The 14,307-nt window shown below is 39.0% G+C and overlaps 1 protein-coding gene across 7 annotated transcripts in view; it reads left to right on the top strand.

Annotated features, from left to right (window-relative positions):
- CTNND2 (catenin delta 2) overlaps positions 1-14,307 on the top strand; it is a 607,871-nt gene that overhangs the window by 442,393 nt on the left and 151,171 nt on the right. For all 7 annotated transcript variants that reach the window (XM_072330397.1, XM_072330395.1, XM_072330394.1 and 4 more), the window contains one exon: positions 8,332-8,464. In XM_072330397.1, the coding sequence (XP_072186498.1) occupies positions 8,332-8,464 (133 nt within the window). The remainder of the gene's footprint in view (positions 1-8,331; positions 8,465-14,307) is intronic.

Genomic DNA, 14,307 nt, shown 5'->3' with positions numbered 1-14,307 from the left:
CAAGCCCTGTATTTGCAAATACCTGCAGAGGAAGAGGTGAAACAAGATTTTCAAGACTGTTTCAGTTCAACAGCCCAAAAGCATAATGCAGCCCTTCTAAAAATAAAATAAACAAAAGAAAAACAACAAACAAGCAAACAAACAAAAGAATACAAATGGCAAAATCAAAGATGTCCTCAAGCACCAAAGTCCCTAATTTTTCTCTGCTGTCCACTCCACAGTCTAGAGGAGAGAGAACATTTTATCTCCTGCAGTGGAGTATGACTACCTCAGGGTGCAACCAGCTTTCTTCCTAAAAGCTCCCTCACTGGGACTGAGGGAATTAAATGAAATCGGTACCATCAGTAGTGTGAGAGATTATTTCATAAAGTTTTACAAACGTATTTCAATTAAAAAGACATTTGTAAATGAAGTCAGGGTGACCCTGAACATCTAAGACTCATGCCTCTGAGTGTTGTGATGCTGTATTTGAGGCAGTACCACAGAGTAATAGATAATACCGTGTGGGTCAGTGTCATTGGATGATCTTTACTCAACTATAGCATCTTGTGGTCTTTTACGATGACAGTGTTCAGCTCCAGACCACTTTATTCTTGTCCTACCTCCTCATAAGCTCACTTCTTAGTTTTTTAATTTTAAACTTTAAATCACAGAAGAAGGGTGGATGCCTTACCAAGTGTATATAAAGCATACTAAGGCAGAACTGCTTTTAGCAGTGTGCAGTAGGAAATGCTTGCCATGGAACAAATCAGATTTAGCCCTTTGCCATATAGGAGACCCGATGTTTAGAATTCAATCGTGACACCTCAGGTCTGTACGTCTGTTAACAACCTGGAACAGGCCGAGCATCTCTGTCACTGCTCTGCAGGAGTTCTGTCTGCCACAGCACGTCTTTTTCAACACCTCATCTGCAGACATAGATAGGTTGTGACACCAGTCTAAAAATCACATTTGCCAGGAAGCTGGGTGAGCATTGCTACTTGATTCTTCTAGGTTTGGCCACGTGGAAGCCTTAAGACAAAGAAAATGCCAACACCTCATAGCAGTAACAGGAAGATTCTTTCTGCAGGTTTTCAACAGGTTGACCAAATGTTTGTGCAGCTGTTGCGCGTTCAGCTGTGCTAAATTTGAAAGCTAGAGAAGAGATGAACTATGTGCCTAGATAAAAATAAAGCATCTGAGCATGTGCAGTCAAACGTTGACTGCTCATGCATTTTACTCTTAATATTTAAGGGGCACGTTGCCAGAATGCGAAATGTTTATTTCAGTTGATCCAGTTAAGTGGCAAGGTGTGGCTAACACAATGTATAGAAACGGGTTGCAGTATGCCTGAGTATGTAGATCCTGCCTATTAGTCAAATGGAAATCAGTAGCTGTTGAGCTATGTGGATGTTTCTGCGTCTTTTCTGTTCATGTGCTGGCAAACTCTAAGATCAGCTTTTCCTAAATATAAAGTGGGATTCTGCAGTGAAATGCTTCCTCTTCTTTCTGATTCAGTTTGTCTGATTCTTGCCGGCTTAGGGTTGTTTTTTGGCCTGCAAATTTACAGTTGTGCACATGCTAAAAATAAATAAGCAACCCAGCAATTAAGAGGTTATTGCAGTCATTTTTCAGTGCTGCAAAGGCATTTGGCAAACACGCTGCTCTAACAATAGCAACTCTCCCAAAAGCGTTAAGAACTCTGTTAGTGGAAGAAACAAATTGTGAAATTTTGTGAGATTCAAAAATTGTGGGCTGATGAAATGTGAAAGCTTGCTCAGATTGTATGGTACAGAATGCGTTTGCTTCTGTCACATGAAGCACTGCAGTTATTCTTCCGTACCCTTGGCAGTTTGCTTTAGCAGAATCATGGTGCTCGTATTAATGTACAGAAGGCAGACTACAATTTCTGTTTCATTCTCTTGGCTGTGCTGCACAGGCAGACCTGATGTACACAGGATGCAAATTTTAGGTAGGGATAAACAGTAACTTAAGTGTTTGGGAGTTTTGTGGAACTTATATTTTTACTCACAGGAGACAGGTTGTGGTGCCTTCTCTCTTACTTCTGGCGTCTTACTTCTGTTGCTTACACATTTAGTCTAGAGTATGTCATTTTCTTCAGTTCTAACTTTTCCAATAGCCCTTGTTTGTTTTTTCTTTTTGAAAGGACAGACCAGCAATACAGTTAGCTCTCTGCTGATATGTGTTCATTGCTGCCTTAAGGGATTTAGGCCTAAACCCAGCGTTATTGCATTCTGTGGATGTATGTTGTTCATATCAGCATGGGGCTGAAGATGATCAGTGGCTTGTTGTTGCACGCTCCTTTAGCCAAATTATACTAGAAGTCAGAGAAGGCAGTGTGGATTTTGTGCATTTCCTAAAGGGAGCTGAATGGAGATTGACATCTTTGTATTTTCTTCCTTAAACTGTGTGCTAAATCTCATCCAATTCCCATGTTCCATTTTCAGAAATACAGTAGCTCTGCCTCCTCTTAAATTGTAGCAGGTCATTCAGATCAGGCTTCCAACATGCAGTAATAAACAACTGTGTGTACCGTAGCTGTGCTTGGATGTGGAGAAATATGCTTGAAAAGGGGAAAATATTATAAGTAAAGTTTTCAGAGTACTGTTCCTGATAAATGAAGTATAGAATATGAACTTTGTTTTAGAATTAGAAAAGTTCAGTTGAAAGGGACCTACAAAGACCATCTAGTACAACTGCCTGAGCACTTCAGGGGTAACCAAAAGTTAAAGCATGTTCATGAGAGCATTATTGAAATGCCTCTTGAAGCAGGTGTCATAGAATCCAGCAGTCTGACCAACGGCTCGAGAATAGCTGAAAGAAAATGAGGGAACAAGCTGTTAGATAGCTTCTCCATATCTGTATCACATTCCTTTTTGGTGTATTATCTTTAAATGCTTCTTTTCTATCAGTTAAGTTCAACATCTTGTCTGTACTCTTTTTAAACGTACTGAGATAAAATCCTTAGAGAGAAATTCCTGTAGCATTGGTATATTCCTTTCAAAATCGTTTTAATCAAAGTACATTTCTCCAATAGGAGAGGTAGTTCTTTCTTTGATCCTCTTTTGACTCTTATTGAGTTCTCTTTGTGTTTGATACTATAAGATTCGTGTAATTTGTTTTCTCCTAGTAAAACCAAAAACACGTTCTCACTGCTCTTCTTTCAGAGATGAGGCAAAAGAGATTTTCATGTTTTGTTCAAATTTTGTGGGAAAAAAAAGAAAAAAAGAAAAAAACCAAACAAACACAGGTGTATATCTCTGTAGCGCAGAAAAATCTTGTAGGCTAGGATTAGCAGTGCTGCTTCATATGTTTCATACATGGTCGCCTCTCCTTTACCAGTCTGTGAACCTATATGCATGTGCTTATTAAGGCAGGCAGGTACATAAAGATGAGTCTGGTGTAAACACACGATTTCATAATGAATATGTTTACAAATTGTGCATTCTCTGTCTTTTGTTAGTGCTTGGTGGTAGTTAAGTCGTTGTCAAACATATGGTTCTTCATAGCAGGCATCTTCACATCACTGCCTTTGGGGAATGATGCTTAGACTGGAATAGCTCTGGATGTCTGTGCTTGCATATGCCAACTGCTTGATCAGATGTGAATATTCTGCTCCGATAATGTAAATTCGAAATAAGAATCCAAGCTTTCATCAGATTTCCTGTGGCCAATGGATAAATAGTTTATGATGCCATCCCACCTGCTTTTCAGATTTCTTAGTAAGGGTTCCAGTTGGTATCCCTGTGTTTTCAAACCTTGTGGGTTTTTTTTTTTTACATCATTGCTTACATAGGTGTATCAGGGTATTGGTGTTGCTTCTCTCTGTGTAATCAGAATTTGTGGTAAAAAAAGAAAAAAAAATCTTTCAAAGTTCAAGCAAGTAGTCAGATGCTGTACGTATCGTGTACTCAGCATCACCTTTATGTGAAACCACAGACAGTACAGTCAACTGTGTTACTAATAGTCTTATAAATCTGCATTTCCTTTATCTTTCTGACATGTACATATACTATGATGGCAGGAGCGGGGATTGGTTTCAACTCAATATTTGGTGTCCTCATGTTGAACTGGATTTCTTACTACTGCTGTTTATACTACTCTGTTTCAGAATCTGTATATCTCATGTCCAACTCCCAATTGATTCTCTTCAGGAAAACCTGAACAAAACATACCCTATTAAGATATTCTAAATGTAATTGACTCGATTTTCCCTTTTGGTCCAGCCTTTGACAATAGCCTACTGCAGTACATGGATCATTTGCATTAGTCACCACTTCCAGCTAAGGATTCAAGATTAGATCAGTCTTACATTCCTAGAGCAGTTTCTGTCAAAGAAACAAGGTGGAAGGAACACTTACACACTTTCATCAGTTCCCTCAAATGATGATACTTCCTAGAAATAACAAACTTCTATGGTCTCTTGAACTGTCTGAAGTGCACTGGAGATGCTTTCTAGCCAGAGCTGTCAAGTTGTAACACAGCTTTAATTTTCTTGTGGAAAACCCATTCCACCACCAGAAGCCTTTAGCTGACCATAGCTGCATAGAGGTTGCATTCCCAGGGAAACACAGGCAGTAACAGGAGTTCTTCAGTGTGTATGCTAGCTTACTGTTCCTTGTTAGATCGACTGTACAAAAAATATGATAGAATTCTCAAAAACCGCACACCACACATCTCCTCAGATTTATTCCAACCTTCTGACTTGTTTCACCATCTATGTGGATTTCCTGTCTCACCTTCTGTAAGCATGGGGATGTCAGAAGATGACAAGTAGCTAGGTAATGCTTCTTTAGGCTACTCCCAGCAGTTTCGAATTTCCCCCAATTCTGCTGTAATAATTTTACTAGGGGTTGGATTCTCATTTGTTGCCAGTTGAACTAGTTTCCTTGTGGCACGGTATCAGATATTTCACTTAAACACAGATGGATCTGATTTTCATTTTCCTTTACCCTTCCTTTAATCTGACTCTTAATTATCAGGTACTGACTCCACTATTGCTTTTCATTGTAGTCAGTAGAGGATATTTTGCTATTTAATTTCACTTACCTTTCTGTGGTGTAACCTAGCTTATTCTGACTTCTGACTTCCACAGCCTACTTTCTTATCCTTAGCAGTTTGTCCCTTACTTTAGTTCAGCTCTCTGTTTTAATGAGCTTTTTTTTTGGTCATTTGGGTACGCTTGAGGCCACGGCCTGAAAGCTCCTCACATCTATGCAAAACATTCCAGGTATTTTTTTACCTTTGTCTTTGAGAAATTCCGTTCCTGCCTTCTCAAGACCTCAAGTCCAGTTGACTTTAAGCAGCCCTCCTAACTTTTCATAGCTAAGCAGAATTTAGAAATATATTTATTTTTCAAAGAAAATTTTGTTATTAGAGCTGCAAACTGGCTTTTCTAAAAACTCTCCCATCTCTAGCTCACTTCATTCCCACTCAGAATATTAAAAAGAAAACAATTGAAAAATATAAACTCCCAGAATTTACTCTTCCTTGCCCTGAAGGCTTCTATAATACTGCAATTATTCAAGCACCCTTAACTGCTGACAGAAATTTTTGTTTGTTTTAAATAGCTACCATCGTTCATTTAGAAACTACTTAAAATATCATAATCTTAAGAGACCATCTGCCTGAAATGACAGTGCATACTGGAGCTAAATTTTTTTAACTTCTTTTCTGCTTTGTTCCTTCTCTTTCCTATAACTGATAATACGGTCGTGTTCTGTGTTCAAACTTTCTTTTCATTCAGACAAATGTTTGTTTATCATCAGATTGTCTGCTGGGAGACCAGAGGGAAAAATTAGGCACAGCATTTTTTTCATATGTGCATACATACCACGTAAAATCTGCAGGTTCACTAGATGAGTTGACTAAGTCTTTGATTAAGGGTCCTTTTCCTTTTGCCCCTCATTGTCTCTTCTGTCCTGGATTCCAGGACAAGTCAACAAAGAATCTGAGCTTGTGGTGTGTTATTTTACACAATATGTTTGTGTGTATTTGGTTGAGTAATACACCTGTTCAGAAGGAAAGGCATTCTTTTTGGAGACTATTTGTTGTTAGAAGTTCCAACGCTTTGAAGTACAGTTACTTAGTTTAAAACAACAGCTTTCGAGTGTTCCCACTCCTTGTCTTGTCTTACAAACTGCTTTTGTCTAATAGAATCATATCATGGAATCATAGAATAGCCTGTGTTAAAAAGGACCTCAAGGATCATTTAGTCTCAACCCCCCTGCTATGTGCAGGGTTGCCAACCACCAGACCAGGCTGCCCAGAGCCACATCCAGCCTGGCCTTGAATGCCTCCAGGGATGGGGCATCCACAACCTCCTTGGGTAACCTGTTCCAGTGCGTCACCACCCTCTGTGTGAAAAACTTTCTCCTAAAATACCAACACCCACTCTTAAGATCTAGGAATCTAAACAAGAATAAATTAGAAGATGAGCTGGAATAATGAATTTCTCATCAGGGTGGTTATATTTTTTTCATGTCTTGTTTTTATGTAAAAATAATTTCTGAATGATGTCTTTGGTTGAGAGCCATATATATAGACTGACATGGTTGAAGAACTTGTTAACGTGTTACTGCCTAGGTATCATCCTAACTGTGAAAAGTAAGCATAAGAGGAAGCCAACACATCAAGTAACATTGGCTCTGTCACTCACCTCTGTCAATCTATGATTTGTTTATGGAGTTGTTCTATCTTTTCTTAGACAGAAATAAGTGTGTAACCGGAGAATCACTTAACCTGTAAATAGAGTCATGTTAAGCTAATATATGCAGACAATGTGGTATTTGCTATGGCTGGTTGCATCATCTTTGGCTGCAAGTTCAGATCTCATATAAGAGTTAGATACTCGCTAGTGCCAGTCAGAGCTCTGCAGGCAATGGAGGGGAGCAATCTCCCTGTACATAGCTCTTGTGAGGCCACACCTTGGGTACTGTATTCTGTTTTGGGGTCCTTACTACAAGAAAGACATAGAGGCACTGCAGCGTATCCAGAGATGAGCAGTGAAGATTGGTGAGGGGCCTGGAATACAGGTCTTATGAGGAACTGCCAAGGGAACTGGAATTGTTTAGTCTGGAGAAGAGGACGCTCAGGGGAGACCTTATCACTCTCTATGACTGTGTAAATGGAGGTTGTGGCCAGGTGGGGATTGGCCTCTTCTCCTGCATAGCTAGCATTAAGGACAAGAGGGAATAGCCTCATGTTGTGCCAGGGGAGATTCAGGTTGGATATTAGGAAATATTTCTTCTCCAAAAGAGTGATCAGGTGCTGGAGCAAGCTGCCCAGGGAGGTGTCTGAGTCACCGTTCCTGGAGGTGTTCAAGAAAAGTTTAGATGTTGTACTGAGGGACGTGGTTTAGTGGGGGAATATTGGCTGTAGGTGGATGGTTGAAATGAATAATCTTGGAGGTCTTTTCCATCCTTGCTGATTTAATGATTCTATGATTCTAAAGCACACAGGAATTCAGCTGTCTTATGTAGAGTGGCTGCATGAATTTTGTGACACAAAGGCAAAAGCCATTTTCATGACTGCGTTTACCCATAGACATAGGAGGAGGAAAATGACCTGAAGTGACACATTGATTTTGAGTTCTGGAAACCTCAGAATACCTGCTGGGGCTTTTTCACCACACTTGGAATCGTTTCATGTAATGCTAATGGTGTGTCATGCTTCATAGCATTAAAAGACAGTACATATGCTGAGTTGTTGTTATTTGCCTATCATCTGCTTTAGACTTAGTATTACCAATGAAGATGTAAAAGTAAATAGACGCGTAACTGTGTATTGTGTATGGTATAATTGTAACATATGTAAAATTGTGGAATTGTATGAATTATACAGTGTATCATATAAATTTTTACCATTAAGCCTGAACTATATCTGGAAACAATAAATCAAAAGACAACATAGGTAATCACTAATTATACCAGATAGCAATTTTTATAAAATACAGATGGCAGTAAAAGACTTTCTGACAAAATTTCTTAGCAAACCATTCAGAGTTATGATTCTAGTACGCTATATTTGAATTTTATTGGAGCCTGCATAATGGTATGGATCTTTCTGTTCTTATATGACGTTTCATTTAAGGAACTTCAGCACATAGAGACAAATTCTATGAAGTTGTTTAGTCTGATGTTTTAACTTTTTTCATACTACTACTATTTAAAGCAGAAAAACCTTTCGTATATGTTTAAATGTGCACTTTAAAAATAGCGGAAAGTAAAACTTAGATATGCATTTTGTCTTAGTTGGCCAAAGTGTTGCTACATGTATCCATCCTCTAATAGAAGAATTCCTGCTGAGTCTTTCTTATTTGTTCTCTCACAGAGAGTTTGGATGGCGAGATCCAGAGCTTCCAGAAGTTATACAGATGTTACAGCATCAGTTTCCATCGGTACAGTCCAATGCTGCAGCCTACTTACAGCACCTATGTTTTGGAGACAATAAAATAAAAGCAGAGGTAAAATTTATAATTACCTAATTTTCAACTGTGATGCTGCCTGCAATTTATCACCGAAATTATTTATATGTGTTTTAAAAAGAGCTACAAGAGAGATCATGTACGCATGTCTGGACCAATTTCAGTCAAACTTTTGCTTAATATATTTGTTACTGGTATAGAAAGGAAGATTGCAGAGAATACTGTTGTCACTCATTTGGATGACTTTTTTGTTTGTTTGTTTTGAGTATTTTAATTGATTTTATACCACTAGGTACTGTATCAGTAGGTTTTTGTGGTATAGTCTTGATCCCACTGAAGCATTGCCGTAGGATTTTCAGGGAGAAAAGTTTGGACTCTAAATACAGACACAGAAGATGAAAATTAAATAAAATAATTCTAAATCAAAGCCCACTTTAATGTATAATTATGGGTTAAGAGATTAGCTTGAACTCTGATAGTTGATCTATGATCTTGAAATGTAATGCAGATTGTACCTAGAATGCAGTTCAGAAAGGAGCACAGACTTTGTTTAGTACCTGCAGTTGATCTGTTCTTCTTGCTGGCTTGTTCCCTATGGTCAGTGGGACCAGTTGAGCTTTTGGCACAAGTTAAAACAGAAGCAAGGCAGCACTGAGGAATCTGACAAGCATGTAGTAGTCAATTAAAATTGAATGTGTGAAGCTGTTACCAGCCCCAGCTGGCTCCCTGGTCCTCTCAGAGATACTGCTAATCAGGGATATGTGATGTGCACATAAATCTGTGCCTGTACTGGCATCCCTTAGCCTAGCATTCAAAGGTAAACTGAGATCAAGATCTGCTATTGCTTGTTTGTCTGAGCTGTGAAGGAATGCTGGCTTGCTTGCCTTCATTACCATCTCTCACAGCATGCTCGAGGGATTTTTCGCATTGAGAAAATGCCCAAGTGAGTAGCTAAGCTTGCAGACTGTTGACTTTGCCAGAACTGCAGTGGAGAAATGCACTGGGTGCATTCCCCAAACAGAATGATAAGAAATGTTGAAAAGGGATTTCTGTTACAGGTATTGCCCAAAGTTTCAGCTGCACACTCTCCTAATAGTCTTTTCTCTCATCGTGACTTCACTAATTAGTGTTTCAGTAGAGTAATTGATTAGTCTATGAGAAAAGTGGTTAAATATTCAGAACAGTTTATTTCTTGTGCAGTCTGTGCTTGCTCCTGTGACCAGAGATTGAGAGCTACTAGGCAGTTTCATATTTAGGGGAAGGACATGGTTTGATTTTTGTTGCTAACTATTCAAGAAAAATATCCTTTAGAAGACTGGCTGTTGTATTGTATTGCATACTATTATGACACCAGCCTTTATAAACTTCAGACTCGTGAGCTGGGAGACCAAGGTTATAGCAGCATCAAACAGTATAGCATAAGGCAGCCCTCTGCAGTGCTTCTCTGAAAAAGGACAGCAGATGAAATGAGGATTTCTCCCCTTTGTTCTTTTTTGCTGCTTTGTTCCTCACACCATAGTAGGTGCACTGTCTTTGGAAAAGAAGCCACAATATTTTTTCAGCAGTTCTCCTGAGAACATGCATTCAAACTTCTGTTAGTATAGGTTTTTGTAAGACAAAAAATAAGGCGTATTGTTGACTCTTCTAATGCTTTGTGAAACTTCTAAACGGAAGCTTGGAATGCTAGGAAACTGTTTCATCTGTCTGTCTATTTACCTGTAGTTTTTAAGCATAAGTACTTTTGTGTTTAGGCCATGATTCAGCCAAGTACTTGAACATTTTGTGTGAGTGTTTCTTGGGATCGGGAGCTACTCAGAAGGGTCAGCTGTGTGCTCAGGATCTGCTTAGGTACTCCACTGAGCAGGAATTTTTTGAGGAGGTTTTTGCATCAGGAGATCAAAATTCAGTCAATAAGGGGCTGTTACGTCACATCTCAACTCCCAAATCGGCTAGATTCATACTACTTTCCTCCAGTCAGAACAATTCGAGAGGTGCTGCTAAACATCACTGGGACAAACCATGGGCTGCCTGTTAAGGATATGTCTGAATTACATGCTGAAGGAGGATGTAAGTAATAGAAGCCGTTATCAAAATATGCCCTCCTGCAAGCCGTTTGTGTTGCAGTCGGGTGCTGTGGACAGTTCTCCCCTGTCTGAAGCTGCCCGCATTTCATACCTGATTCCTTCTGCAAGAAGGAGAGCATTCTTGTTATACTGCCCACAATCACGGGGAAACATGCCATGGGGATACAACGGGGATGCACAAGTGAAAAATTCCAATTCTTTTGAAACAGAGAAAACTGTGCTCTTTCACTAAATACCAGCATAGCAAATAAGACTGAAGACTGAAGAAGGAAAACTGCCTTGATGGCCTTTCAAACTTTGGAGAAAGGCCAAACACAGGAATGCGCGCATTAAGAAAACTACCGGTCTTTCGTACTCCTGACAAGCACCAAGGGAAAGCAAATTGTCCGAATCCAGTAGTTAACTGTTAATGTGTAACATGCCCTTGAACATCGCCACATGCACACACAGAATGGATAATGTTATGCAACAATTTAGGTCATTCTAACAGTCACATGGAATTTGAAATGTAATTTGGCTGTTAAAGTTTCAACTCTGGAAGTTAACTCAGGAAGAAGATAGTGTTATATAGTTATCTCTAATGAGTATTAAGTTGCCATACCATAATGAATGGCTATTTTATCCTGGATTTCTGGAAATAGCCAGTTTGAAATAAATTCACTATTTTTTAAGCATGATTTATGCTATATTGTCTACAGAAACGAGATTAATGATTCTCACTGGAATTCGACCATTCTTTTGTTCCTGCAGTTTTGGTTTTAAGTAGTGATAGACTTGTCCAACTCTTAGGAGAGTTTACTGGGATTTCTTAATAAATTGATCCTCATGAGCATGGTGGGACCGAGGCCTTTATACTCTCTTTGAGGAAAATAGCATCAATTAAATCAGGCTCACAGAAAAGGAAAACAGTAACTATGAGTATGTGAATTTCTGCGATTCCTAGCACCAGTTAGGATTTTCTCTGATGATCTTACCTGAATTTTATCCTCAAGTGCTGCTTCTGAACCTGCTGAAGTATTGTCGTCTGGAAGGCAATCCCTACAACTGTTGTCCATAGCACTTCAAGTGTTCTGATTGTATGCCCAGTGCTTGCTGCCTAAGTGGTGCAACAATCATTGAAGAGTTTTGATTACTTGTGCTACTGTCCAATAGCTTGATTTTTCTTCTCCTGTTGGCCAGCCACCAGTCCTAGTAGTGTGAAAGGAGACATAGGAAGGCAGAAAGCTAAAGATTGTGAATATTGTGGGGCAGCTCAGTGGATCATAATTATGTGGGCACGATTTTGAAATTCAGAATTTCAGAATACTGTAGAATTTTATTACATCAATTTAGTCTTTCATTGATAGCAGTGAAGAAATGCAACTAGAAGACAAAAGGAAAGGAGGAAATCAGATATTTGAAGGCAGATGCAGAGTTGGTTGGGCAAGAATACAGGAAGGGTCTTTCTCATGGCATTTTCTCTTTAGGAGAGGCCTTTTATACCAACAATGGTGAGATTGTGTGCAGAGCCAGTGTAGCTAGCCCTGGATGCCAAAATGGAACAAACATGGGATATAGGAAGAGAGAAGCATTTTAAAACAGTCAGCAGAGAACATTTCTTTAAAAGAGCACAGTCTATTAAACACAGGATTCATTCTTCTACTGCAATTTTTCTTCCTGTAATGACAGCTTACTCCTTTGTATGAGGTCACCATATAAAAGGATTGATTTGTGCAGTTTCACACTCCAGCACCATTTTGCTCTCATGGAAAGTGGCAACCTGCCATCAGCTGCAAAGGTGTAACAGGTCACTCGGGGGTTTTGGCACCATGACTCCTTTCTGCAAGCTAGGAAATTAATTTCAGCCATCAAAGCCACAGCACTTCTAAGTTCTTATCTAAGGAAAACTGTGCGAAGATGCCACATAAAAAACGGTAACTGCTGAACTGTCCTGCCTGAAGCTTTCCCTTGAATCCTTAATAAATCTTGCTGTGCTGGACAATTTCCTCTTTATCATGTATACTCGCTTCACACCATATTAGAAGTAGCAATCTAGCTGTTACTGCATGGAGTTTGAAAACTGTGTGACTTCATGTTGAAAGTGTTCATTTTCCCTTTTGTTCAAAACCATTATTCATGTTCATTTTGTCATTAGTCTGAAAAATGTTTCTGCATCTTCTGTGAGTTCTTCAGAATATGCCCAGAACCTTTTCAAGCAGGCTCCACTGTTCTTTCATGTCATTTAGTTTGCATAAACGTGTAAATTTTCATTATTTTCACGGTACTGTTGTTATTGTTGTGAGGGCTTGATAAATGTGTATATTTTCTCCTTGTTCTCTACATGATAGCCCATTTGATTGAAATGCAAGATGGACATAGACAGTACAAGAAAAACTTAGTATCTTCCAGGATATATTTTCCTATCTCCTATATGTCTGCATGGTTACCTAATTGCAGTGTTGTAGTACCTTCAGTATCACCCATAGTACCGCTAGATTCATCACTGTCAAGCGTACCTATGTGTCTTTCTCTAGGAGGGCTTTGTCCCACATAATAATACATGTACAGTTATGGTGGAATGGACAAATGGTCCACGTGATGTGAATTTAAACTTGCTAGCTAACACTGACAGAATTCTTCATTACATATGGCATTTGAAGGATCTAGAAGAGATGTCTGAGGTACTCTTAATGTCCTTAAATGATGTCTTGAGTTTATATTCTTCTGCAAAATTTCCTTCTGTTTTCTTAAGGAGTCCCAGGGGAAAAATACTATGGTTTTCTTCATGTGCTATTTGTTTTTGCCTTCCAATAATCCTCCTCTCCCTTTTTTCCCCTGAGATCTCTACAATTAAAGGCTGAAATTTGGCTTGTCCAGTGATGATACTGTCAGGTTTCCATTAGAGATGCTATGTAAGCTCCTTTAATCTCTGGATGGATGATGGTGGAGACAAGGTGTTTAATGTAAATGAAAACAGTATCTCAAAGGCCATACAGAACAGTAGTGAAAAGTCACAAGAGACTCTCAAACATTTTGCAGAGTGTGCATTTTAACTCAGACAATAATATTGTGCTTTTAGAGAAAGCGGACTTCCCTGTTTGATTGTAAACTTTTTATTAGTATTTTGATAGTCATAGTTTTCATGTTGAAAACCTGTATGGGTAAGATCTCAGTTTGAGAAAGATTGCCTAACTACTTTTTCAAGGTATTTACCATTTTTATGATGATTGTTTATGTGAAGGAGTGCTCGCTTACATGTTATATTAAGTGCTGACACATTCATACTTTTCAAAGAATCATAGAACAGAGTGATCTGAGCTGGAAGGGACCTTTAAGATCACCTAGTTCCAATCCCCCTGAGGAACACCACCCATCACCTGTCTCCAGTTGGGCACTGAGCTGTTAACCACAACTCTGAGCGTGGTACCATCCAGCCAATTCCTTATCCAGTGAGTGGTCCATCCACCAAATCCATTTTTTTTCCAATTTGGCAACCAGGACGTCATGTGGGACAGTGTCAAATACTTTGCACAAGTCTAGGTAGATTACCACATGCAGTATGCTTTGAACCTAACTCCAGTCGCTTTCAGGAGCCATTTTCACATGTACAAGTAGATTTCCAAGAAAGCCCTTCACATATACTTTCTGCTTAGTTTTTACTCGTGTGAGTTGCTGTTGTCAAGTAAAGAAGCACGTAGTGAAGCACCCAGAATCAATCTTTCTATGAGTTTAAAAGCTTTCTTTATAATGCATGATTGTTAGTGACTTTTCAAGATAACTTTCTGGTTCTTCTTTACCTTTGGTCTGTTTTTTAGCAAG

Source organism: Excalfactoria chinensis, chromosome 2 (assembly GCF_039878825.1).
Source record: "Excalfactoria chinensis isolate bCotChi1 chromosome 2, bCotChi1.hap2, whole genome shotgun sequence".
Lineage (NCBI taxonomy): Eukaryota > Metazoa > Chordata > Aves > Galliformes > Phasianidae > Excalfactoria > Excalfactoria chinensis.
This window is presented reverse-complemented; position numbering and strand designations above follow the sequence as displayed.